Consider the following 24,882-nt stretch of genomic DNA (forward strand, 5'->3'; position numbering starts at 1 on the left):
TCCTTATTCTGCAAGTGCAGCTGCTAAATAAACCAACACGCTCACTGGTACCCTCGTTATTCTAATTGCGGAACATTATTTGTGCGTTTAGTAATTTGCATTGTTCTTAAGCTTACATAGGGCACAGTGTAAAATAATTGCCTGGCTGCAATGCAATTTGAATTTTGCCCTCAGTTATTTGCACTGTGCCTATACTTGGATCACCCCGTATCACCTACAGCATGGGTTTGTACTCACCCTCATACTAAAATTCTACATGCAGCTACTGTAATTGATAGTAGTTTCTAGTATATTTGGACATTTCAATCATTATGGTACATAGGTGATGGTAATATAGGCTTGCAGTTAAGAGTACAGAGAGCAATAGTCACTGGATGACATTTGTGGAGATCCTGCCCAATTCCATGCTCTTTCCTTCATATGAATGCATTTCAATATAATTGTAATGGATTAATGATGGCAAAGTGCCACAATACCAGCTGAACACCGTTCTCAACATACATTTTTAACAGCCGGTAAAATCAAACTTTGAAGTGGTTAAGCATGATATACAGCAGCATTATGGGGGTTTTGCACCTGCAAATCACTCTACACGTATCCTTCCATCTATCCCTGTATGTCTGGAGAAGAAATACATAGTAATGGCCCAAGTGGTGCTCAGTGTTGACCAAGGGCAAAAGAGAGGGTTCTCTTGGTATCACCATTTGGCGGCTTGTTTAGTAATGGCCGATGTTCCGAAAAAAACAGAAATATTATCTTTATTGAGTGTAGCGTTTTTCTTTTTTAAAACAAGTTTAAACCTTTCTAACAACTGCTTTCAAGTGAAATACAAAAATGCATCACTTTCAAATTTACACACTTTGTAGCTGTGACTGCTAAGATTGTCACTGGTTGCCTGTAAAAAAACCAAAAAGCAGATGCAACTCACAATTCTAAACAACGCTCATTGCAAGCATTACCAAAAATGGTGAAGGTATTTAGAAAAACAGAAGCAGCAGAAACACGTCTACTACAAATCCATCATTTTTAAAGCAACCGAACCGTCTTCCCAGTTACAGTTAAATAGTCTTCATCAGCCAGAGATCGAAGTGCTTCATCAAACATGTCCTTGGTAATTGCCTGCAAAACAAATAGAATAAACTGAGTCCCCTGCTGAAGAAAGTGCAGCAAGCACACCACTTAATGCTTCCACATGGCAGATAACAAAAAAAAAAAAACCGTCAAGTGCCCATAGAGACATACGAGAAAGAATGACCGTACATTGGAAACTTCTAAGTATATAATACCTGTATTTCAAGCTTAAACACACAAAGCTAGAATGGGATGGGGCTTTAGAGAACAGACTTACGACATCGGACTGTCCGCGGAGATCATCAAACAGCTGCTGGTATTTCATAGCTGGCGTCTTCCCCTTTGTCTGGATCATCTTCTTCAAAACCTTGGCTAGTTCCTCTTTGCGCTTACGGGCTGTGGCACTCATACCTAGACATCAAAATTACAAAAATCGTTATGTCCATCTATTTTCAGATTTTTGTTTTAATGGACTAGGTTAAGAGGTTCTTGGGTATTCAAACAAACAGTTTCCCTAACTATTACCTTCTGTAACCAATAAAGCTGTTCCTTTTAAAACAAGAAACCCTTACAGTATCTGCTACAGAGCTGTTTATTTAGCCAGTGTAAGAGGTAACTGTACCCACTAGTTGTGCTGTAATATTTAGCATTGATGATGGTACTATGCTTTCATAGTTTACACATAGCATGGGGTCATGTATAGGACAATACTCTAATTTAACAGCAACTACCAAGATAAACTTGTACCTGTGGTAAGAATAGAAATGTCCACAAAGCCGGTCCTTGGGTCTGTAGCAGACTGTTTCAGAGCTTCACGGTGCAGGCGCTTTGCCTCTTCTACATCAATGGTCTCCACTTTGTCAGAAAAGCGCACCTTGGAATGGGCTTCTGCAAGTCTAATCAAAGACTCCAGCTGTCGAGGATAAGCAGATACCATGCCTCTGCCACTGCCGACCTTCCTCATATCCACATAAGCCTGAAATGAAGACGATTCTTAGTCTAACCTTATATTATTGGGAATTCAGATTCCAAGAAAACAAAGGGATGATGCAGCAAGAAACCCTTTGCTTTTTACATTTCATTTCTACAATGCAGTGTTCTACACAATTTCCTTTGCAACACCCTACAGCACAATGATGACTGGATTCATGAGCATTAACAGAGAAGTGCTTTTGAACATAAATTTTCCTTCATCGAAACCAAACATTTTCTTTCATTACTTGGGAGCAGTACAGTTTTTTTTTTTTTTTTTTTTTTTTTTTTACATCGTGTTATGAACAAAAAGCTTCCAACCTACGAGTAATGTCTTACTTTCAACTTAGATTGAATTTTTAATGTAACTGCATTAATACCAAGTGCCCATACAGTATTCAAGAAATCGATCATACAAATCAATTCATGAGGAAAATCTATGCACATATAAATCCTTTTAAGAATTGGTTTTAAATTTGCACAATTATATTAAATAGCTGTAGCGCTAAAAAATTGTGCCCATGCGTGTGTGGGCTTACACACTGGCATGCTGTGTTACACACACACACAACCAAACTGCACATATTTCATTACCTCAATAAGAGCCTGGCTTGCCTCTTCACTGAGCCTGGGGTTGATGTATGTACGTGCATAAGCAATGTAGTCCTTCAGCACTGCCATGTCCAGATTTTCTTCCTCCATCTGCTCCTCACTCTGGTAGTACAACGCCACCAAATGGTGAGCAAGACGCCGGTCGTAGGCTTCGTCTTGGGGATCCAGCATCAGGAAGATCAAATCAAATCTGATAAAAAAAATGACTGTCAATAATTTTACCAGTGACTACAGTTACACTTGGACACCTCTGCCACTATGATTAAGTAATTTATTAGCAACACTGGTAAATGGTAGAAACAAAACAAAAGCTGTTGTTGCGATGAAGGGGGTTTCAGTGCGTTTACCTGGATAACAAGGTATGTGGAAGCTGGATGTTCTCAATGGTCGTCTTTTTGGGATTCCACTGAGACTCCACAGGGTTTGCTGCAGCCAGGACTGATGTACGGGCATTCAGCTGGCAGATTATTCCAGCCTGAAGATAATTTAATTAAGTTTAGTTCTACCATGTTTTACAATCTTACACTTGCATTGTCTGGTATATAATAATTATGTAAGCTTTACAGCAATGCTTACGTGAAGGAACTATAAACCCAGTAAATCTACAAATTCCACCTACAAAGTTATAGTTTGTCACAACTGACCAGCCTTGGTCCATATGGGCTATTACAACTGAGTTTTCATCCAGCCCAAAATACTGCAGCCAGCATTTCACTACATTGCACCAAAGACCGCAAACCTGATATTTTAAACCCTGCAGTCATAATTCCATGCAAGTTTTCCTAAAAAGGCTATGGCTCTTTCACCTTGGCAATGGAGAGGGTCTGTTGCTCCATCACTTCGTGCAAAACAGACCTGGTGCTGTCGCTCATCTTGTCGAACTCGTCAATACAGCAGATACCGTTATCGCTCAACACTAGGGCACCCGTTTGCAGAACCAGCTGTCTGGTCTCTGGGTCCTTCATGACATATGCGGTCAGACCCACAGCACTGGAGCCCTTTCCCGATGTGTACTGGCCCCTGGGCACCAGGTTGAAGACGTACTGCAGCAGCTGAGACTTGCTGGTACCAGGATCTCCGCATAGAAGAATATTGACCTCAGCACGGAACTTTCCTCTCCCTGTGTGACTAAAATCCTTCCGGGTGCCACCAAACAGCTGCAGCAGAATCCCCTTTAGAGAAAAAAAAAAAAAAAGTCAAAAAACACAAAGCAACATAAAAATTGGCTGAGGTTTAAGACTGCACTGTACCTTGAATGTAGGAAAAAAAAAAAAAAAAAAAACACATTCAAAACACACACACAGTTGACTTGCCCACCTTCTTGATATCCTCGTGCTCATAGATGCTGGGAGCCAGGGCAGAGGAGAGGCGCTCGTAGATGTCAGGCTTGGCAGCCAGCTCCTTGAGCACCTGCACTCGCTCCTCTGTGAAGAGCTTCTGCTCAGAGTCCTCATCCACACCATGCAGACGCTTCTCATCCGTCTTGCGGAAGTGGATGGCGTCAATGTGCGTCTTGTACACAGACTTCACATTGCTCTGCCGGGGGTTCACGCGAATGGGGACAGCTCTGTAGATGCCTGGGGAAGAAACGATGGGTCAGCTTGTAGACAGTCTGCCAAGGTAAAGCAGTTTCAATTAGAAGGTATTTATACAGAACAGCTCCACGTCTGAATATCGAGTATGTGCTGCCCCCCTGGATGCTTACCTGTGATATTGACCCTGTCCCCAGGCTGGACCTTGTCCACCAGGTCATTGTGAGCATACAGCACGGTGGTGTGAGGAGTCTGTCCAGCTGGCATGTCCTCAGGAGACTCCTGCAGCTTGATCTGCATTCAGAAATATGGTTGTTAAGAAGCTGCCAGTAAGTCCACCAAGACAGCCCTACTGTAACATACAGCAAATCAAGTATTCATCTTCAGGTATCTTATTTCATTGTCTTAATTATTACTTTTAAAATATTCAAGGAGCAAGGACCCAATTAAATACTAGAAGATTTCCCCCCCCCCCAGGACTAGGTGTTTTTTGGCTGTATTTGTACTTCCTGTAAATTCAGACACTCTGGGGAGCATTATACAGTATGAGGAGACAGATTGTAGAATAACCATAGTAAATGAAGCAAATACTGTGTATATTTAATTTTATTTATATATCTCATGTGCACAGCTGTTTTTTCAAAGAGCATTTGATTGCACTTTTTTTTTTGGTTGCTTTAGCTGTGCTTTTAAAACTTTACATCTGATGAACTTGATCCACAGGTCTCTCAAATCCCCTTTGTGATTTTTTCTGCCATCCTTTTAAACACTTATGCACATCTTTGTTTCTTGTCATCAAGCTTTAAAATCCTTAAAAGTGACGTCCCCTCATCAGATAAAGTAGCTGCGTTTGCTCGACTTGCTGTCATGTTTACTGCTGTATTTGTTATTGGTCGTGTCTTTTGTAGGTTATGCTTCACAGTCAGAAAATGCTGTTTACATGGCTTTATATTCCACTAGCACTCCACATACTAGTGGAATATGCGAACTCCAATATTCCAAATATGCAGAGGTGGAATATTCATTCCTCTTCATATTCCGAATATGTTGTTTGCATGGCGGAATATGTATTTCAGATTGTTCTGTATTCCGAATACTAGTGGAATATTACTGGCCATGTAAACGCACTGACAGAGTACTTCAGAAAACAACAAACTTTGCTTTATTATTATTATTATTTTTTTTTTTTATTTAAGTATTTATGTATTCTACTTAGAGATGCACTAAATGCCCCTCTCGGTGACGTCACACAAAAAAAATGAAGTGAACGCCAGGCCCACCCTTATCCACTGATATATTTCAAGCCTGTACCGCAAAGCACGGTGGCCCTGTAAGTTATCAAAACAAAGTGCTTTTAAAAAAAAAAGTTATCATGTTTACACGATCGTGGTCCTAGAAGCCCACGTCAGTATGATTGTATTAACACTATCCCGGTCCTTAAAGGGTTAATGAACTGTTTAGTTGTATCTGAATTAGGCTGACAAAGTAGTTTGTAAAGTTACAAAAACATGAATGACAGATGGACAACATGACTTTTGTCTCCAATGGACATCATGAATAAAAAGCAAATAGCTTCTTCACATATCTCCCCTTTTGAGCTAATCTTTCCCTTAATTCAAGACATATTCCCTACCAACTTACCATCTGCTTGTCAGAGAAGACGGAGCGGTTGTGGATCAAGGCCATGCTGTGTGTTGTGTTGCAGTTCCTGCAGACAGCAGGTTCGGCGATTCGGCCACGGTCGATCTCCACTCGCGTGTTAAAGGCGCACACCTGGCATTTGAAGAAGGCTTCCTGCATCTCAGGAATCAGTTGCGAGGTCCTGATTACCATCCCACTGATGGTTATCAACTGGTCAATATCTAAGACAGGGCAGACAGCACAGCAGTGAAACAATGAATTTTAAAACCAGCACTATTGTGCAAGTGGAAATTAGCTTTTTAAATTGTATTAAAAAAAAAAATAACACAGTGACTGCACAGATGCTACCAACGTGTAAAACTGTTACCAAGGTTAACTGCTCCATCCCAAACATAATTTTTGAAGTAGACTGCCCTTATACAGCATCTAAACTATCCATTGCGAGTATATTGGAGTTTGTGCGCTTGTGGTCATTACCTTCAGGGTTCAGGCTTCTCATGTTTCTGGTTTTTAGGGCATTGTATGGCCGGACCTGGATCTGGTGCTCCAAAATGGAATCTGGATAGCGATCAAAGAAAATCTCATTGACAGCCATGTCAAAGGTGGGGATAACTTCCTAAGAGAGAGAGAGAGAGAGAGAGAGAGAGAGGACACTTTTAGGAAACAAAGGACCAATTCATTGATACAGAAACACTATTTAGTGAAATTCAGTATTTCTTTCAAATCAAATAAATACCAGCACTGCTTTTTATATTACCTGTGGATAGCACACTAACTGCCTGTACAGTTCAGCATCAAACGACTGTAGGTGTCCGCAGTTCACATTAAGCACAGGATCTCCGACCACATTGATCTGTGGAAAAATTCTCATCAGACACATGAAAATCCCCAGCACAGGATTGCTTTATTAAAAAAATAAGACAAAAAAGAAGATCATACCTCCTCCAGTCGTTGCATATACAAGGGTTCGTTTAGATCCAAGGTAGCATTTTCCTCCTCTTTGGAAGTGGGGTCAACATATCGCAACAGGAATCGCTGCAAAAGGAGAAGGAGGAATTATTTACATGTATTTATTTTCTCTCTTTAAATGTAGCACAACTGAAGAAATAATTGGTAGAAAGAACACTGTATTCACGAGACCACTGCATCTGTTCCACCATATAATGCAAGTAAATCAGCATTATGGTAATCCCAGCAGTCATGGCCAGTCCCATGATTTAAAGCATTGCATTTTGCCAGGAGTACTGTTTTTTATATTTTAAAAATAATAAAAAAGGTCAAGATAATTCAAGGTTCTGAGAGTGGCATTAGTTTGCCAACTACTTTTCCCAGCTCTCATGCCATCAAGGTAAAAACCACGAGGCCAGATATACACATGCACTATGACTTATCTGCACTGCACAACCCCAAGACTGCGAACAGTATTTGACAATGCTTTTCATAGTTTATCTTACCTGGAACGTCTCTTTGCACGTTGCTACATTGACATCTGTTCCCCAGATAACAAGCTTCTGCCCCATAGACTGTTCGCTGGTCACCACGTCCCCCCCTGCTGGCTGCAAGGTAAACAGAATGGCATTATTCACTGCCTGGTGCACAGTCTACATGGGAATGGAGAAGCAGAAAAATGACATCCCACCTGCTCAGAGTGCAGATCGACCTGGCGGGCCTTGCGCACCGAGCCCAGATCAGGGCGCTGCCTGGCAGGAGTCCCGCGCACAGCACTGCGAGGAGTACCCTCTATCCTTGAGCTGGGGGTGCCATAGGTGAGGGGGGAGCTCATGTCAAACTCACTTGGAGGGGCTGGTGGATAAGGCATTGCATGAAGTTACACTCTACACATCTGACCGTTTTCACATTTGTAAAAACAAAGACACAACACTTTAAAAAGATTAATGTGCAACGCCTAGGGTGCCTGCAACACCAAGAATTGTGCATATTACACAAATGGACAGAAAGCCTAGAGAGTTACTATGCTTATAAAACAGCTATGAAGTGGCCAAGATAATCAGTCAAAACATCTAACCAGTCAGTCATGCTTTGAAGACATTTAGGTCAGGACAAGTTGGACATAAAAATATATAAAAATATTTAAAAACACAAAAAAAACCAAAATGTGCACACCAGAGTGTCGGGACTTGGCAGGACTGGAGAAGAGGGAGGTGTCCTGCACGTTGGGACTGCGCAGATCAGCGGCTGGCGAGGTGGGCATAGGCTGCAGGTCTCCGGTGGAGGGGTCATCAGTGCGCCGTTTCTGAGAGGGGGGGGACTTGGGGTCCTCACTGCGAGCTGAAACGGGATTAACACATTAATACAGCTTTCATAAAGTTATATAACACGAGGGTTTTGCTAGTGAACATGGATCATTTATGGGCCACTGTTGGTGCAACATTCCACACCACACACATATACCAACTTTCACTTAAAATGTGGAAATGCACAAAAAGTCTTGGAATGTTCTGATGGAAAGGGCCAAGACTGTGTAAAGATTCTCTGCCACCCGCCCCACCCCCGGTTTTGGGTCTGGGAGTAATTTACTCTAATTTTAACGGAGAGTAAAATGTATTTTCATGGGGTAAAATGCAAAATTACCTTAAAACAAAAAACTTGGTATTAAAACAAAAAAAAGAACAGCTGTTCTTATTCACTAAGATAACACATCACAGAAACAGAACACACACATACATATATACATATATATACACACACACACACACACACACACACACACACGTATATATACAGCTTTTTTTTTAGTGGTTGCCTTGGATCAAGTTGGATTTGTAGCTAGACTGGGGTGTTCACGCTTCTACCTGTATAGCTTCGAATTTCTTATTGCGATTGGCTGCAATGACAACAGGGCCAGCCAGAGATTGGATAATGTTTGTTGGGTTGTTGTTTTTTTTTGTGTAGTTTCCTAGTAACTGATGACATTGTATCCTGGGAGATGTAGCTGTTAGTGGAAGTTTTAGGGGAGGCTGACAAGCTGTGCAGCAAAATTGCTATGCATATTTGTACGCATTCAATTAAAATTTGCGCGTATTTCAGACCTGTTAATGCGTAAAAACAGCAGGTATGCAGCTTACCTGGACCACTGTGTATATGTACAAGTACATGTAGAAAGTATTTATATAATACACCAAACAATGAGATTCCTGGGCTTGAATCTTCGCTACCAGCTCAGCAAGGAATGTTGTCATTTAGCACACTGAAAGATGCTGATGGCAAACCATTTTTTATTTTTTAATATTCTGAATGATTTGGAGATAAATGGCGTCTCAATTTTGTCCTAATGCCCGTTTTTTAGTGAAACTCATAAGAAACACCAACCTTCCTTTAATATTTTCTTTGACATACATTAGTTGCTTAAACAATTTGCACTATCTTATTAGAAGTGTACTATTTTGTACTGATCTGTACATTTACTTTGTCCCCAGCACTTGAATAATGGTTGGTTAAACAAAACACAGCTACGTGATGTAAACAATCCAATTGAGGGATTGCAGTCAGGAGATCCCAGCAGTCTACACAGCCACAGTGACGGTCAAAAGAACTGCCGCGGCTAAACCAAAAACAGCATCTTCCAAAGCAAAATGTAATGTTTGCAACCACAGACCACACTTCTCCCCTCCAGTCACAGGATTTGGAAAGATATAATGAGTGCCTGAGCACACTGATGTGATCTGACCAAGTTTCTTTCTTCCTTCCTTTTTTAAAAAAACTTTGTTACCAATTAATATATATATATATATACACACACACACACATATACATATAGATACACACACACACTTAGTAGTTTGTTTAAAAATACGGTACTAATATGAATTATATATAGCATTTCCTACTTTCACCCGAAGAGACCTTTGAGGTCTTGAAAGCTTGTGAATAATTATTTAGTCCAATAAAAGGTATCATCATCTTATTGTCTATCATCTCTGGACTAATACAGCTACATTTCATCCATCAACGATTACGTTTATATATAAACGTTTAACATCTTTTGTAGAATGGACTCGCAATTAAAACAATGTATGACATATTTGGTATAGAGTATCATAACTGCATGGGGATTAAAAAAAAAAGAGTCAGTAATTGATATCTGGATTATCAAATTCTGTGAGTGACAGCTAAAACGATTAAGCTAAGAGAGTGTACTAAAGGACTATGCTGTGCCAAAATGGGCACAACATTATCAACAGGCAAGGTACGCGCATAACGATTTCTGTTCAGTTTTCAAGAAGCCTAAATTTAAAGGTAGATGAATGCAGCTTGCATTATTGTGTATTTAAATATGTTTTAATGATGAAGTTCAGTAAAATTAATGTAGCATAACGCATTGTTAACGGTAAAGTAATATTTTACGTAAGGCCAGGGACTCACCAATCCGCTTAAGTGTAATCTCCGTTTAAGTGTATAAATATTTCAGGAAAATTGGTTCTCTATTATTATTATATACAACACACTATAACTCAGAAATATGTATATGACTTTACAGAACCATCAGTGTATAACATATTTAAACGCACAATAACGAAAACGGCATTCATCTACATGTCATTTTAGGCTACTTGAAAACTGAACAGAAATCTTTAGATTGCTAGAAATATCGAGAGCACAATACTGTATATACTGCATGATTATTGATTTCTACTGTGATCTGGTGGTATTGTGTTAAACTTTATATTACAGTATACTGCTGTTTTGATAGTCCAAGGCTGACTGAGAAATGCATGACCAGGTCTGGTCTGTGGAGAAGGTGGCAACCCTAATGCACGCAGATTAGAAAAATGTGCATTTATGTAAAAGCTAGAAGTATAATTTACTTATTTATTTTAATGCTGGCTAAAGAAATGGTGGATGTGGAAGTTCTTCGGTAATTATTTGTGTCACATTAGAAAGCTGCTCAGGTAATGGCGGCATTGAAGGCAATGCTTGGTATTGCATCAGAAGGGAGGCAGGAGCTACTATATATACATATGTATGTATGTATATATATTATAGCTTGGCTTCAGTGAGTTACAGGAGAATAATTACATCTAGGGTTTCTATCACGTCATAAATTACGACTATTTGCATCCTTAGTCATTTGAAAAAAAAGGTATAATACCACAGTAAGTTAGTAACGATAATTCCTCTAGAGAAAAACATTTGATCCTTGCCCATTCGACTCCTCGAGACCATCGCTTTCAATTCAAACACAAAATGTCTCAACCACTCAATACAGAAATGTTCACTAATGATCAACAACATGAGAATACGTTAAAACAAATGATGCTGCTACATTCGTATCTTGGAGAAACTGGCGAGGCACGTTAAATTAAAACAAGACTAAGGCAATCATCCAAATAAACGCTGAAGCACTAACGGATAACGTCATATAACGTCTGTACAGAACTGAAATACGACGTTAAAACAACTCTACTGCTGAACCTCACCTTTAATACTAGCATCGCATGGGCATTCATGTAGTATACAAATAACAGCTAGGCCTCTTCAGCGAGTTACAGGAAAACAATTCCATCTCGGGTTTCTGTGACAGTTTACAAAAGACTCGACCTTCGGTCTCGTAATTTATGATGTCACAGAAGCCACAGCTGAATTTTTTTTTCCTGTAACTCACTTAAGCCCACCTATAGATAGATAGATAGATAGAGATTACTCTGGACCTGCTTGCGTGGTCCATTTATAAATTATTATTTTAAAGACTTACAACTATGTTAAGTAATTTAAAGCTAATCAGCTATTTGTAAACCGTTTGGTAAACAGAAGCACACAGACTAGTACGGACACACCGTTTTCATTATAGTGCTCCAGTATCAATCACCTACTCCTCCAGTGCAAAACACATACTTCTGCAGACAGCGCATGATTTATAATTACTTACGAGTTGGTGGATTGCTGCTTCTTCCACGCTTGCTTCTGCGACTCGGGGTGGATGCTGGAGAGGACATCTTTACGACTGTGAGAGTTAAACAGACACTTATTACAGAACAGTTTTAACGTTGTGCTTGCTTCTGCATCCCCTTCCCCCACCAATTCTGCTGCCTCGTGGGTCAAAGAAAACATGACAATATAATAACTAACATTTACCAATTATTAAAATGCTCTGGACTTTATTTTTAAAAAAAAAAAACAATAATCAGAGCATGTTATGCGTGCAAGTTATTGCACTTCTAGTAAGTTACATCAATTAAGTTTTTTTTTTAATTTCTAACAAGCAGGCACATACAGATTGAATGCTTTAATTTTGCACAATAGCATATTTAATTGCGTGTAATGTTTCAGAAGAACACTACCCATACACAAAGGGGTATATGGAGAATTTAACTGAACATAAAATAAACGTTACAACTAACGTAAGTATTAATAAATGTAATTATTTCAATAAAGCTTACCTCTACACTCAACCTGCTTAGACCATGTAGAACAGAATTCCCGCGAAACTGTTTCTCTGACCCACGTTCCGCGGGGTTTTTCCACCAATAGCAAACGCTTCTCTGGTCATTCTTATTACATTTCGCAAGAGGGAAACGAGTTCGTTATTAGTATTATTTTAAACATAAAACAAAGCACAAATCAAAAAAGTGCGACCTATATGTGGTTACTAATAATAAAAATATATTAAGCACTGAATTATTATTTAATAATGGTACAAATATGTATATGTTTACTGTTAATAATTTTTTGTTCCCCCCTTTTCTAACTTGAATTTACCCTCAAGCAAAAGCACTTCGCGGCAAAATACTGTGGGCAATACCATTATTGTAACCAGTGGTGTGCTCTTGAATGTCAGGATATTTTTAAGAAATATTTTATTGTGCCTGACATATTAGAACTTGGACATACGTATACAATTATACTGCTTTTTATTACACCATACCCCTCTTCAGAGTATTTTGTTTTGTTACTTGTACACACTAAAGCGTTGGCGGACAGTTCTCTTCCTGCCCTTTCCCGTTGTGTTTGGTTGTTTCAGGATGTTTCTCAGGCCATGTGGTTGAGGTCAGAGTGAGAGGGGGCTGTACAGTAGTTTGCTTACAAAGCTTGTTGGAAGTTGCTGCGCTGCAGAAGCAGTTATGGCTCAAGCTGATGGTTACATTGCCGGTGCTGGGGGGATTCAAGGGAACCTGCGTAAACTCCACTCCTTCCTCAGCGCCACAGACACCAAAAGCGCTGCAGTAGAGTCACACAACCTCATTGGCAACGTGGGCCAGGAGTGCATGGTGTCCAAAAACGAAAACGAGCTGGGTGGGTATGCTGGTATTGGTGCAGTTTTCGAAATGCCTCGTCATCCGTCCTGCTCGTGCACACTTATCAATTATAGTTAAGTGGAGGATTAAGGTACATGTACAACATTTTTTGCGCGCTGAAAAAAAAAACAAAACAAACAAACAAAAAGGTTTAACTAGGTGCAAAATGTGTTTGTGTTTACTTCCTGGAAGTTGTACACTGGGGGTTGAGCTCTCATACCAGACAGTACTGCGACAACGACACAGGTTTTAGTACTCGCGTTGTTGTACTGGTTGTAATGTCCCTTACGAAAAAGCACTTACTATAAACACACTATAGTAAAATCTGAACACTATAGTACTGTAATATATTAGTACTGTAGCATGTACTATACAGTACTACAGTGGTTAATTAAGCTAATAAATATGCCCTTTCAAGTTAAGATACGAGAACAGACAGCTTACCTGAGGGATGTATTTATATATATTTTTTTGTGAAAAAAACAACCACCCTATTTTACTTCTAAATTATGTCTGCAGGTCATGCATGATATTGTGAATTTAGAACCCGATTTACGAAGTGTCAAGTGTTAAGTACACCTGGCACCCATCCTCCAGAACAAGACCACTGAGACAGAGTTGCCTGACCTTCATGCTTTTTCAGTTTTTACCAGACTCTCAAATATTTGCAAGTTATGTTTGCATCCCACACTGTGGACAAGATACAACAGACTTCCTGCAGTATCTCAAAGGCCTCTATACTTTAATTCTGTTTGTTGTTTTATTCCAAAGTTTTACAGACTTCGCTAATCTTCTCCAAAGAAGATGGATTGCTGACTTTTTTGCGTAAATCCCTCAACATTGAAGATGTAAGTTTTAAAAATCTGTAGCTGTGCTTTATTCTGTAAACATCAGAGTAATGTTTGACTGAATAAAAATATTTCTTCTTTTCTAAACATTGTGTTTTTGATTTTCCAGTTTCGTGACACCAGAGAGGAGGTCTTAAAACTTTTGACAACTTTTCTCGATCGGATAGCACATAAAGTCAGTGGCTGGGAGAAAAACTATGTCTGCGATATTAAGGTAATTAACTTAGAATCGCAATGTACTAGCAATTCTCTGGGTTTGATCGTTTTGTTAAAAAAATAAATACATGTTTGAAGCAGAGCCGCAGTTTTAAGTCTAGACCGTGCTATACTGGGAAGTTGCCAGTCATCCCTATAAAGTGTGGTCTCTACATGGTAGGGTTGGAAGACAGTGGTGGGACACTACAGTGAACCATGCATTATCACAGCTGCTGTAGCTACTGCATCAATTAAAATACATTTCAGTCTCATTACAGCACCTTTGACAAACACAAAGATGAGATGCATATGCAAGATTACGGACATACTGTGTATATATAGAGAACTGATTTTAATGAAACGTGTGACCTTCATTAGCAGTTACTGAATTTATTATAATCCCGAGACGTATAGATTGTGTGTGTCGGAGGGGAAGAGGGTACATATGCTCTGGACATACTTATGAAGAGAATTGAAATGTGTAGAGGCCCCCTGCTGCTCTGTGTCTCAATATCAGTATATCACACAAGAGTTTTACATGTATTTAGAGAAGCGATGCAGGGATGGAAATAACTCTTATTACAAAGCAGTTACACTCATTCCAGGTTTTATTACAAGCTTGATTAGCCACAGCGTCTAGGTAACCAGCTCATTTGTGTATTAAACTCAGTAAAAGCAGAAATGGTCAAACCGCTATGCCCATGCCAGCATGATTCAGTTCTGATGAAACTTGATCTGGACATGCTTTAAGATACAATATGTAGAGCATCACAGTCAACGGGTATATAAATGCCAGTATGCCAAACTTATACTATTATATGTTCATGGGACAAAGGTAATGGGGGTCTACGTTTTCACTTTAATGATAGCGCTGATTTTGTAATTCACAGCTGTGACAAGAGAGGAAATGTCACTGACTTGCTTGTTTCTGGTATCTCTCTTTCCTAGGATACATGCCTTGTTGTGTATACCAAGGACAGAGCTGCAAAATGCAAAGTTTCAGCTTTGGATCTTCTTATCAAGGTAAACGATTATTCTTAAAGAGCCTTTTCAGCTGTGCAGAACAACATGTTATATATGTAAACTGTTTTGCCATTTGCTGGTGTTAATTTAAAACCACATACAGATTCCAAGATAGTCCTCTGGTTTCAAGATGAAACAAGTGTATCATAAAGAGTGAAGAAAGTCAGATACTAATGCCAAAGCATTTGCCCCAGTATATACCCCTGCTGATTTCACAGAACTAGCTAGAAAAAAAAAACCAAAGATGTAGAAATTAGCCCTTTGAGGATAATGTACATTTTTTTATTTTCCTTTTTAAACTTAGCATTGGCAGGAATACTTTATGTTCTTTGAGCTCAAACTCTACAATAAGGGTACTCAATTATTTTAGTGAAGGTCCAAAATTCTTGGTTACAGCAAGGTTGAAGTCCGGAGTTCATTTTCATTCCCATCTCCATACCAACAAACAAACATAGAGCTACGTAAATATAGTTTTTACATATGCTGGTTTGAGAGTTCTTCAATAGGTTTAAAGAAGGTTTTGGGGGAATCAAAACTCTGTCTCATTTGCACATATAACACGTTTTGGTGGACCGTAGAATGATGCGATATCTGTTGTGGCTGAGGTTCTGTCTGTTGCGCTACTACTGCTTGCAAAGTGAAGTTTCGTGCACACAAGTAATACAGTACGGTTCAGGAGTACGAGTCAGGAGTACCAACAGTAACACAAATACGCATTGACTCGTATGTGTTTTTAAAAAGAGCATTCTATTGTATGTTTTACTGGTAATATATTTTAATCGGCTTGGAAAGCTACTTAACAAAAATGGGCTTTGTAGGTATGAAAATTGTATCTTAATTCTGTATTTTCAAAAAAGACTAATAACAGTTGTGTATTTGCATAGAGAAGGGATATGTTGCCGCTTACAAAACAGGCCACAGCAACCAATGCACTTCATTTGAGCTGCTAATACTGTTGACTTGTACATATTGTTTCATTCATAGCGCACACAGAGTATCTGCTCTTTACTATCACAGCAACACACCTACTGTACCCTCGTCTGCCACACTCTCATAAGAACTGTGTTGTCTGAAAAATTCACAGCATTTCCAATGTGAATATAAGTGAAAACATAGGTTGGCATATGACTTGGCGCTCCAGTCAAAATGTACTTGACAACCGCATGTTTTCTTAAATGTAGGTATAAAAATATAGAAGTGAAAACAAGGTGAAATAACATTGTATCCCTAGGGACCTGATTATGTTATGAACTTATGCAAGTACAAAACATAATTTTCTGTTTCTTTTAGCTATAAAGTTTGCCGCAAATTTTACAAGCCTATACTATAAATTTTATTTTATTTTCCACTGCGAGTGAAATTGTTAAAGGACTCATTTTTAAAATAATATGTTTTGTCTTTAAAATATGTTCATAGTGTGTTCTAAACAAATATATTAGACGTTTGGGTGCTATGTAATAAAGTACAGTAGTATATATAATAAGTCGTGTTATTTTTGTGTTTCAGCTGCTTCGTGGTACAACAAGTGCCTGTTTGCTTCAAGAGTTTAAAGTGGGAGATATGTTTAATAAATTTTATGGCGATCTTGCACAGAAAAGTAAAATACCTGACACAGGTGAGTCATATAAATGTCCCTTTTAGCTATTTATAATTGTGTGCGATTCTTGAATGGAATTGTATAGCTTTTTGTTGAGTGGAGGATGATCTGTGCAGGCTATCAGACTGAGCAGTAATATCACTGACAGCTAGGAAAAGGAAGGCAGAGAACAGCATGAATAAATTATTGAATGCTTGGTCTGGAAGGACCAGCACTTTGAGTGCTGTGTCCATTTCTGGTCACCACAACATCAAAGGGACATTGTGACCCAGGGTAGAGTCCAAAGAACAACAAGTGTAATCCCAGGTCTTAGAGGAGTGCGCGCTATGAACGTGGGCTGAAAGAACTTAATCTATTTAGCCTAGAACAAAGAAGAAATAAGTGGGGCGTCATTTAAAGTCATTAAAAGAGTTCGCCAAGTTAACCCTAACCAGTACTTTCATGATGCTGAATCATTTGAACCCTTTAAGACCCACCCTGACAACGTTTTTGGATCAATCAGTTACTATGAACCAGACGAGCATAGATGGTCCGAATGGCCCGCTCTTGTTCATGAATTTCCTTATTTTCTTATGTTTCTGAGACTTGCTGCTTCTTACAAGTGTTCTTTGCTGTCTAGTGCTGGAGAAGATTTATGAGCTGCTTGGAGTTCTAGGAGAAGTGCAGCCCAGCGACATGCTGAGTAACTCTGAGAAACTTTATCGGGCTTACCTGAGTGAACTGAAGTCACAGGTAAGTGGATAGGGAATTCCGTCCATGTGGAATAATAGAGGAGCTTTGCAATCAGTAAGTGCAATTAGATTAAAACAAGTTCAGATTTCCAATGAAAATGCTAAGGATATACCGGGACAGTGGTTGGGTTTCCTAAATTATTTACAAAGTGTTCTCTTTTTAAAAAAAATCTGAAGCTGTGGTGGGTTTTTGTGTTATTAACCTACTGTTTTAAACTGCAGGTTGCTAAGCTTTAAAACCATTTTAAATGTTCTCCTTTTTTACACTTAAAGATAGACAGGCACTTCCATACAGTATATCCTGGGATTCTCGTAATATAAGTTACTTCATTCATTTCATTTAGATGATGTCTGCAACAAGAGAGCCCAAGCTCCCTCTGGTAGCTGGATGTCTGAAAGGTTTAACCGCGCTTATGATACACTTCACCAAATCAATGGATGAAGGTACAGTTGCACATTTTTTAATCGATGATTTCACTTGTTTGCTATTTTTTAAAATTTTAAAGGTAGTATTTTATTTGTAAATAGTCTTTCCTGGCTTTTAAATTTTGTTTTATTTTTGTGCAGATCCGAAAAGTTCAAAGGAAATATTTGATTTTGCACTAAAAGCTATTAGCCCCCAGGTAAGTAACCTTTTTATTCCGTTGCTGCTTAGGAGGTTTGTATAACTGAACTAGGTTATCTAACAGCCATTTACTTATGTTCTTACAGACAGAGTTTAAAAGATATGCAGTACTTTTGGGTGAGTTTTTATTTATTTATTTATTTATTTATTTACTTCAAAAAGGCAAAAGAGAAGTTTGATATTCATGGTAATTATGATAAACCTGCAATGCTGTTAAGGTAGAAGAATGTAGGGAACAAAATATTGTTTTTACGACAGTTGTGCTAAACATGTGCATTATAGTCGGGGTATCCCTTTTTCACCCCCTATTTTGGTAGTACCTTTCAGGTCATTTGGGTTTCCCTGTAGTTTTCTTTTAGGGAGAGAAATTCTCCTTCCAAATGCAAAAGACCTAATTAATATGGGAAGGTATATTTAAATGTTTCTGTCTGCTTTCCAGTTTGGTCTTGAGCGACTCCTGATATTGTACAGCTTTCTCGAACTGGGTCCACAAGAAGCGTTTAGGTTTTTGAAGAACTGCAAGTGCAGCCACCAAAAGAATATCCGAAAAACGGTGCCAAGACCAAAACAAAATCATATGGTGGTTTCAATGTCTTAAGTTACAGTTACAGAAAATACTAATATATATATATATATATATATATATATATATATATATATATATATATATATATATATATATGTGTGTGTGTATATACATACATACATACATACATACATACATACATACATACATATATGTTACAAAGCACGGTGTATTATCTATGTATTATTTGCTAAACTTTTTTTTTTTTTTTTTTTTTTTTTACTGCATATCGATTTGTTCTAAACCTATTGTACATGTGCATATATAACATATACACATTTTCCTACAGAACTGTAGCTTCTGTAATTCTCATCCTTATGATAGTCTACAAACAGAGATAAAATCCAGCACTTTAGTCTAATGATATACTATATAAATTATCCAGTCAAAATGTTTAGTACAGTACATTTTCAAAATATTGGTCGTATTTTGGTGCTCTCTGTAGCATGCGGCAATAATACAGGAGACTACTGACACAAATTCCCAGCTATGGTAATTTAATTCATTTTGGTGTACAAACATGACTTTTTTTTGTCCAAGGCAGGTACCCATGATAGAGGCTACTTAAGGCGTTTCTGAACTACATGGAAACTCTACTGTAGTTCTGCTCTTCCAGTTCATCTGCAAATTTAAATAATATTCGTTTTATTTTCAGCTGGACTACGTTTGTTTGCGGAACATGCAGGTCAGTTTGGTTCCTGCCTCATGGACAACTATAGGTCACTTTTTGAAGTCATGTCCAAGTGGTGCGGCCATACAAACATAGAGATGAAAAAAGCAGGATATCATGCACTGGAGGCCTTTCTGAAGCAGGTAAGTTTTTAACTAAATTACCATGAAAGCTATCCAATTTGGGGGAGGGGGAGGTCGGGTTGGGTCGGTGAGACATCAACTCCTTAAATGCTGCAAAGTGTTAAAAGTTTATTAAAGAATATTTGTCAGGTCCAGCACTGGAGTTTTTATAATTCTAAAATGGGTTCTAGGTAGGGTACCATCCATCCCTAATTGTAAAGATCAAGTCCTGGTACCGGACTAAATGCCTCCGGGATGGAATTTGTCCCTGATTTCTAGGCAAAGTGCAATCTTAATTTAGCACCACAGACCCACATCATTTTGCAATGCCTTACACAGCCCCAGAATGAGTGACAGATTGGATAGCCAATCTAAGACATAACTACATAATCCCACTATCATGTGACTTTTTACACTCGCATCATATGACCCTATAAGACCTAAGCGCCTGTGCAAATTCAGAGAGAAATGGGTTATAACGGTCATACACGTGGATTAGGAAACGTGCATATCATTCAACAGGTTTTCTTTTATACGTTATGTGTAAAAGATTTTAGAATTAGATACTGAGGTGAAAACGCTGTTAAGCTTTCAAACTTGATAAGTTGATATTTAATTTGGAAATACTGTTATTAAATATACAATATAAAATATGTACCTATACAATACAATACCCCCCCCCCCCCCCCCCATAGTCCTGTGTGGCGGAGTGTCTCGCCCCTTTGTTTATTGTTGTTATGATTTATGTTAATGCGATGGAGAAAGCCGTCCGATATTATTATTGTTGTATTTTTATTATTATTGCGTATTGTGTGGCTGGACGAGCGAGACACTGTCTGCCAGGTTATTGTTTTTATTTTTGGAAACCTCGTGGGGATGCGTGACTGATCGGTCACTGATTTGTTTAGCTAGCTGACAGTCACGCATCCTTATTTAAACCCGTGCAGAATGTGACCGTGGGATAATTCAATAATTAATAGCTAGTTTAATCCCTTGGTCACAAATTATAAAAGGCTGCAGCTGTCTGCGCTCAGGGGTGGAGAGGAGTTCAGTGATGAACGAGAGTGGAGACAGGAGGTAACAATTGCTAGAGGTGCTGATTCTAAAACCAGTACAATACTTATTATTTAGAATTATTTGTTTGTTTGGCCAACCATCCCTTTGTTTTGTGTGTCTTTTGTTTGTTCAAATCTTTTGTTTGTTTATTAATAAATGTACTGACCGTCATGGCGTCTCAGTTTTCATCCGTCAGTCCTTGTTGTGGAGTGTGTTTCTGGCCTGACGTCACCCCTGCAAAGCCATCCTGCTCACGTCCCGTTTTTGCATCTTGAAGAGGTGGCCACCCTAGTTCTAGGAAGTCTTGAAATGTGAGAAAAAAATAACTAGAAGCCACTAATGTGGGTGTATAGATTTCTTGTGGAATGTCACTTATATCTCCAGGTTGCCCTGCTGGTTGCTGACAATGCCGAGTTACACAAGAGTAAGCTGGAGTTTTTCATGCGGCAGTTCTATGCAGTCATTCGAACACTGGATTCCAGTACCAAGGAGCTCTCCATTGCCATTCGAGGATATGGACTCTTTGCAGCTGTACGGTTTGCTCTCCTTTTATCATTTTAGCTTGTTAATCATTTCAGCTTTTTTCTTTTTTGTGCTTTTTATAAGTGGAATTCATTTAGTATAAATGCAATTTGCCTTGGGATACAAATATCCAGTTGTAACGGCATTGTTTACGCTCTTTCCAGGATGTAGGGGTTAAATTGACCCCCTTAGCACACAAAGCTTAGGCTCATCTCATTTAAACTCTAAATGCGTTTTTTACCACACTGTCACGATATTGACAAGGAGTTAAACAAACTAGTGTTAATTTTCATTCACTGTTCTTGGTTTGTATTTTCTGCTGTTTCAGCCCTGTAAAGCAGTGTGCCCGGGAGATGTGGATTTCATGTACACAGAGCTGATTCAGCGCTGCAAGCAGATGTACCTGACCGAGACTGACACAGAGGATGACAATGTGTATCAGCTGCCCAGCTTTCTGGACTCCATTGCCAGTGTCATATTCCACCTTGACAGGGTAGACATTGATGATTGAGCCTACTTATCAACATTGAATAAGATAGAAATCAAAATATTATATGGTCTGTTTCTGGTTAAAGCCGTATTAAACCATTTATTTGTATATATTTCTTTTAAAGCTTTACAAAAAAAAAAAAAAAAAATCATTCACTAACAAGTTTGACTGTGAATCTGCAGCATGTAAATGCTGAAAAAAGGAAACAAGAAGTCAAAATAATAACTTCTTATGGTGCAATTATGTCTCTTTAATTTAATCTAAAATCAAAGCACCTAATATATACATACCCCTATTGCTAATATTTGTTATTGCAAATTGGTTGATTTGCCATATTTCTCTTACCACAAACGTTTGGCGTTACCATTGTATGTTCACCGGTGTTGATTTGGGTGGTTCTGTTTCCAGATTCCTGAAGTGTACACGCCTGTGCTCGAGCGCCTGCTAGTTGTCCAGATTGACAGTTTCCCGCAGTACAGTCAGAAGATGCAGCCGGTCTGCTGCCGCTCCATTGTCAAGGTGTTCATTGCCCTGGCAGGGAAGGGGCCTGTTCTCTGGAGCTTCATTAGCACAGTGGGTGAGTGACATTGAGCACCCCATTCATATCGTTGTTTGGAAAGAACTCAACGTGTCACTCTAAAATGCCTAAAATAAGCCTAGAGGTTTTGCTTTGTAAACTGGAACTTATGGGGACACAATGAATGATAACATATTTGGTCAGTGTTTGGTCATCAAGTATTCTGGATTCGGTTTCTTTAATTTGAGCTAAGTGTTGTTTAGCAGTTATGCTTTGTATTTCTGAGCTGACCTTTTTTACAACTGCTATTCTCATTAGTACTGGGTAAAGACGGAACACAAGTTTCCGATTGTACATTTTATTTTTTGGCAAACCTGTAATATGTTGGCATGTGGTTTGTTTTTCAGTGCATCAGGGTCTGATTCGTGTCTGTTCTAAGCCAGTGCTTCTTACTGGGGTGAGATCATGCTTATTTATTTATTTACTTTTAAAATTTAGAACATTCTGAACCTTGCTTGTTGCGCACATTGTTATTGTAAAAACCATGCTACATGGAACTCAACACCATCTGCACTTTCATTCATTTTATGGGGAGATTTTATGAGATTAAGTGTAATCTTGTCTTTATTTGAGTGTTGAGACTAGTCGTTAAGACAACTTTTACCTTAACCTTAAACTTGCTCCTTCAGTGCCTTCTTTCCTGGCATTAACCAACCAGTTGGTCCTCGTAAAGGTTTGTAGCCAGTGACAAGCTCTGACCTTGTGGGTGTTGGTATCTGTTAATTTTAGAAGCCTTTAGTATTAAACACATTTTAAATGTTGAAACATTAACATGTGGGGAATGTTTGTAACCAGTCAAAAAAAGCCATCGCAAGAAACGCCTCATCACTTTAACAAATTACTGCAACGTGACTAATTTAATTGTACATGGAAAAGAGAGGTATTAAACATTAAATGAATGAGCCTGTACTGTACACTAAGACTAACACGTTTGTACAGCAAGCGTTGTGATGTGCTGACCACCACATTACTCAGTCAGCTAAACCTTTTCCTCTTGGTTTTTCACTCTTCAGGAAGAAGGGGACCAAGAGGGAGGCCAACCAGTGGAAGAAGGACGGGTTCGCACAGGGAAGTGGAAGGTCCCGTCATACAGGGACTACCTAGACCTGTTTAGGAGCCTTTTGGACTGCGATAAAATGAAGGTAAAGTGTCCTGTCTCTCTTACTGTGTATTATTATCTATACCTGTCTAACGTAGTAATACGTGCAAGAGTGGTTCAGTATGGCTTTTAAGGAGCCATGCAGTGTTAGCCCTCCTTAATTCTCATGGAATGTGAACGTTTCAAATATTGTGTTCTCTTTCTGCAGGACTCTGGATTCGTAGATGGAGCCTTTGACGTCCGAAACTCGTCTCTGCACTCCCTGAATCGTCTGCTTTATGACGAGCTCATCAAATCAGTACTGAAGATCATTGAGAAACTGGACCTGTCCGTCCAGAAACAGAGCGCTGATGAGCAAGAGGTGGGATTCGGGCTGTTAATTGCTTTATTGAAGACAGTTTGTTCTCCTGAGCAACCAATAAAATACGTTGTACTTCTAGCTCAGTCGCAGTTTCTACTATGTGTACGGTTGATCAGTTCGAAGAAGGCACTAGCCGAAACATTTGTCTTATTTGTTTTATTGTACGTATGTCAAAAGAAATACAGACTGTGAAATACAGTTTAATTGTATTTACTGCATCCCAGGTAATTGATGGGGTTTGTGGAATTGCAAGTGGGATTTATGATTTCACGTCACATTACAGGGGAGGAGTGATGCCAGCAGTAGCATGTTAATACCTTCTTCTGACCCGGCTGCAAACCTGCAGCCTAGCAAACCCAAAGACTTTGCTGCCTTTGTCAACCTGGTGGAGTTCTGCAGGTAAACTTTGTTTGATTGCAGTATGAATTTATTGTTTGCTAAGATAGACTTGCTAAATGTATTGGAACTTGTTTCCACAGCCTCAGTTTTTTTTCTTTATTTTCCTGCAGTGAGCTTCTCATGAAGGAGCACGTTGATTTCTTCGAGCAGTGGGTGTACGGACTGGGCCATGAACTTATTCTGCAGTCAACAAGATTTCCACTTGTCAGTGGATTCTATAAATTGCTTTCTGTTTCAATGAAGATTGCTAAGAGAATTAAGTATTTTCAGGTAATCTTGTTTTATTTCACATATTTCCCAGTTCCATCACTTGCTGGAACACATTCTCAGAAATTCACACTAAACCTATGGCTACCTATATGTTGTATCTGTAATAGGTCATTTAACCCTTTGCAGTTCATTTATTCAGCGCTTGTCAACTGCTCAGGTCCAATTTTCACACGCGCTGTTTTTTATTTTACACACCCTTTTTGTTAATGTTTTTAAGAGAGTAAAACAGGTTTAAAATGCATTGAATCGCAAAAGGATACTCAGTACTGTATCTACAGCCAAGCCCCACCCCTTGTTCGCTGTATTTTTCACATACCTCTTTATAGATGTGCATACTGATAAATCTTCTCCTGATCACTGGTTTGATCACCAAACTCCTCAATAATGCGATCCAAGTAATTATTTTATTACTATAACATCTCCAAAACATCTGTGATATTCTTTGAGCGCTGGATGCAGAAGCAGCTACCTCATTTGTTATGTCCGTGTTATCTCTTTAGTGTATGGGTCTATGAGATATGCCCATTTTTTTCAGTTACATTCAGCTTCTATCAGTTTCACTTGGCCATTGAAAGGTATTCTTAGCTTTTTCCAGAGAAAAAACGTCTAGAGATCTATGCTTTACTTCTT

General features: G+C 38.8%; 2 protein-coding genes across 4 annotated transcripts in view; one reads left to right on the forward strand and one right to left on the reverse strand.

Moving 5' to 3' along the window:
- Positions 1 to 6: 6 nt before the first annotated feature.
- Positions 7 to 12,309, reverse strand: mcm4 (minichromosome maintenance complex component 4). Of its 2 annotated transcripts, XM_041247645.1 has the most exons (17): positions 12,227 to 12,309; positions 11,716 to 11,790; positions 7,953 to 8,117; positions 7,468 to 7,631; positions 7,283 to 7,384; positions 6,768 to 6,863; positions 6,586 to 6,681; positions 6,306 to 6,444; positions 5,829 to 6,049; positions 4,361 to 4,481; positions 3,973 to 4,232; positions 3,462 to 3,827; positions 3,003 to 3,130; positions 2,638 to 2,845; positions 1,819 to 2,047; positions 1,349 to 1,482; positions 7 to 1,119 (listed from the first exon to the last, which is right to left on the reverse strand). In XM_041247645.1, exons 2-17 carry the CDS (start codon positions 11,780 to 11,782, stop codon positions 1,027 to 1,029), a joined length of 2,589 nt encoding a protein of 862 aa, XP_041103579.1. In that variant the 5' UTR covers positions 11,783 to 11,790; positions 12,227 to 12,309; the 3' UTR covers positions 7 to 1,026. The 2 variants fall into 2 exon arrangements, with proteins under 2 accessions (XP_041103579.1, XP_041103580.1); XM_041247646.1 differs by lacking the exons at positions 11,716 to 11,790; positions 12,227 to 12,309 and adding an exon at positions 11,267 to 11,381.
- Positions 12,310 to 12,841: 532 nt separating this feature from the next.
- Positions 12,842 to 24,882, forward strand: part of prkdc (protein kinase, DNA-activated, catalytic subunit) — a 68,218-nt gene continuing 56,177 nt past the window's right edge. The window contains exons 1-18 of one of the 2 annotated variants that reach the window (XM_041247649.1): positions 12,842 to 13,079; positions 13,853 to 13,929; positions 14,039 to 14,143; positions 15,073 to 15,147; positions 16,654 to 16,762; positions 17,364 to 17,476; positions 17,820 to 17,919; positions 18,043 to 18,098; positions 18,187 to 18,217; positions 19,342 to 19,499; positions 20,919 to 21,065; positions 21,385 to 21,549; positions 21,955 to 22,123; positions 22,471 to 22,520; positions 23,137 to 23,265; positions 23,431 to 23,583; positions 23,867 to 23,982; positions 24,093 to 24,252. In XM_041247649.1, the coding sequence (XP_041103583.1) occupies positions 12,908 to 13,079; positions 13,853 to 13,929; positions 14,039 to 14,143; positions 15,073 to 15,147; positions 16,654 to 16,762; positions 17,364 to 17,476; positions 17,820 to 17,919; positions 18,043 to 18,098; positions 18,187 to 18,217; positions 19,342 to 19,499; positions 20,919 to 21,065; positions 21,385 to 21,549; positions 21,955 to 22,123; positions 22,471 to 22,520; positions 23,137 to 23,265; positions 23,431 to 23,583; positions 23,867 to 23,982; positions 24,093 to 24,252 (2,085 nt within the window). In that variant the 5' untranslated portion in view covers positions 12,842 to 12,907. The remainder of the gene's footprint in view (positions 13,080 to 13,852; positions 13,930 to 14,038; positions 14,144 to 15,072; positions 15,148 to 16,653; positions 16,763 to 17,363; positions 17,477 to 17,819; positions 17,920 to 18,042; positions 18,099 to 18,186; positions 18,218 to 19,341; positions 19,500 to 20,918; positions 21,066 to 21,384; positions 21,550 to 21,954; positions 22,124 to 22,470; positions 22,521 to 23,136; positions 23,266 to 23,430; positions 23,584 to 23,866; positions 23,983 to 24,092; positions 24,253 to 24,882) is intronic. The other variant, XM_041247648.1, reaches the window with a different exon arrangement.

Source organism: Polyodon spathula, chromosome 4, assembly GCF_017654505.1.
Source record: "Polyodon spathula isolate WHYD16114869_AA chromosome 4, ASM1765450v1, whole genome shotgun sequence".
NCBI classification, from domain to species: domain Eukaryota; kingdom Metazoa; phylum Chordata; class Actinopteri; order Acipenseriformes; family Polyodontidae; genus Polyodon; species Polyodon spathula.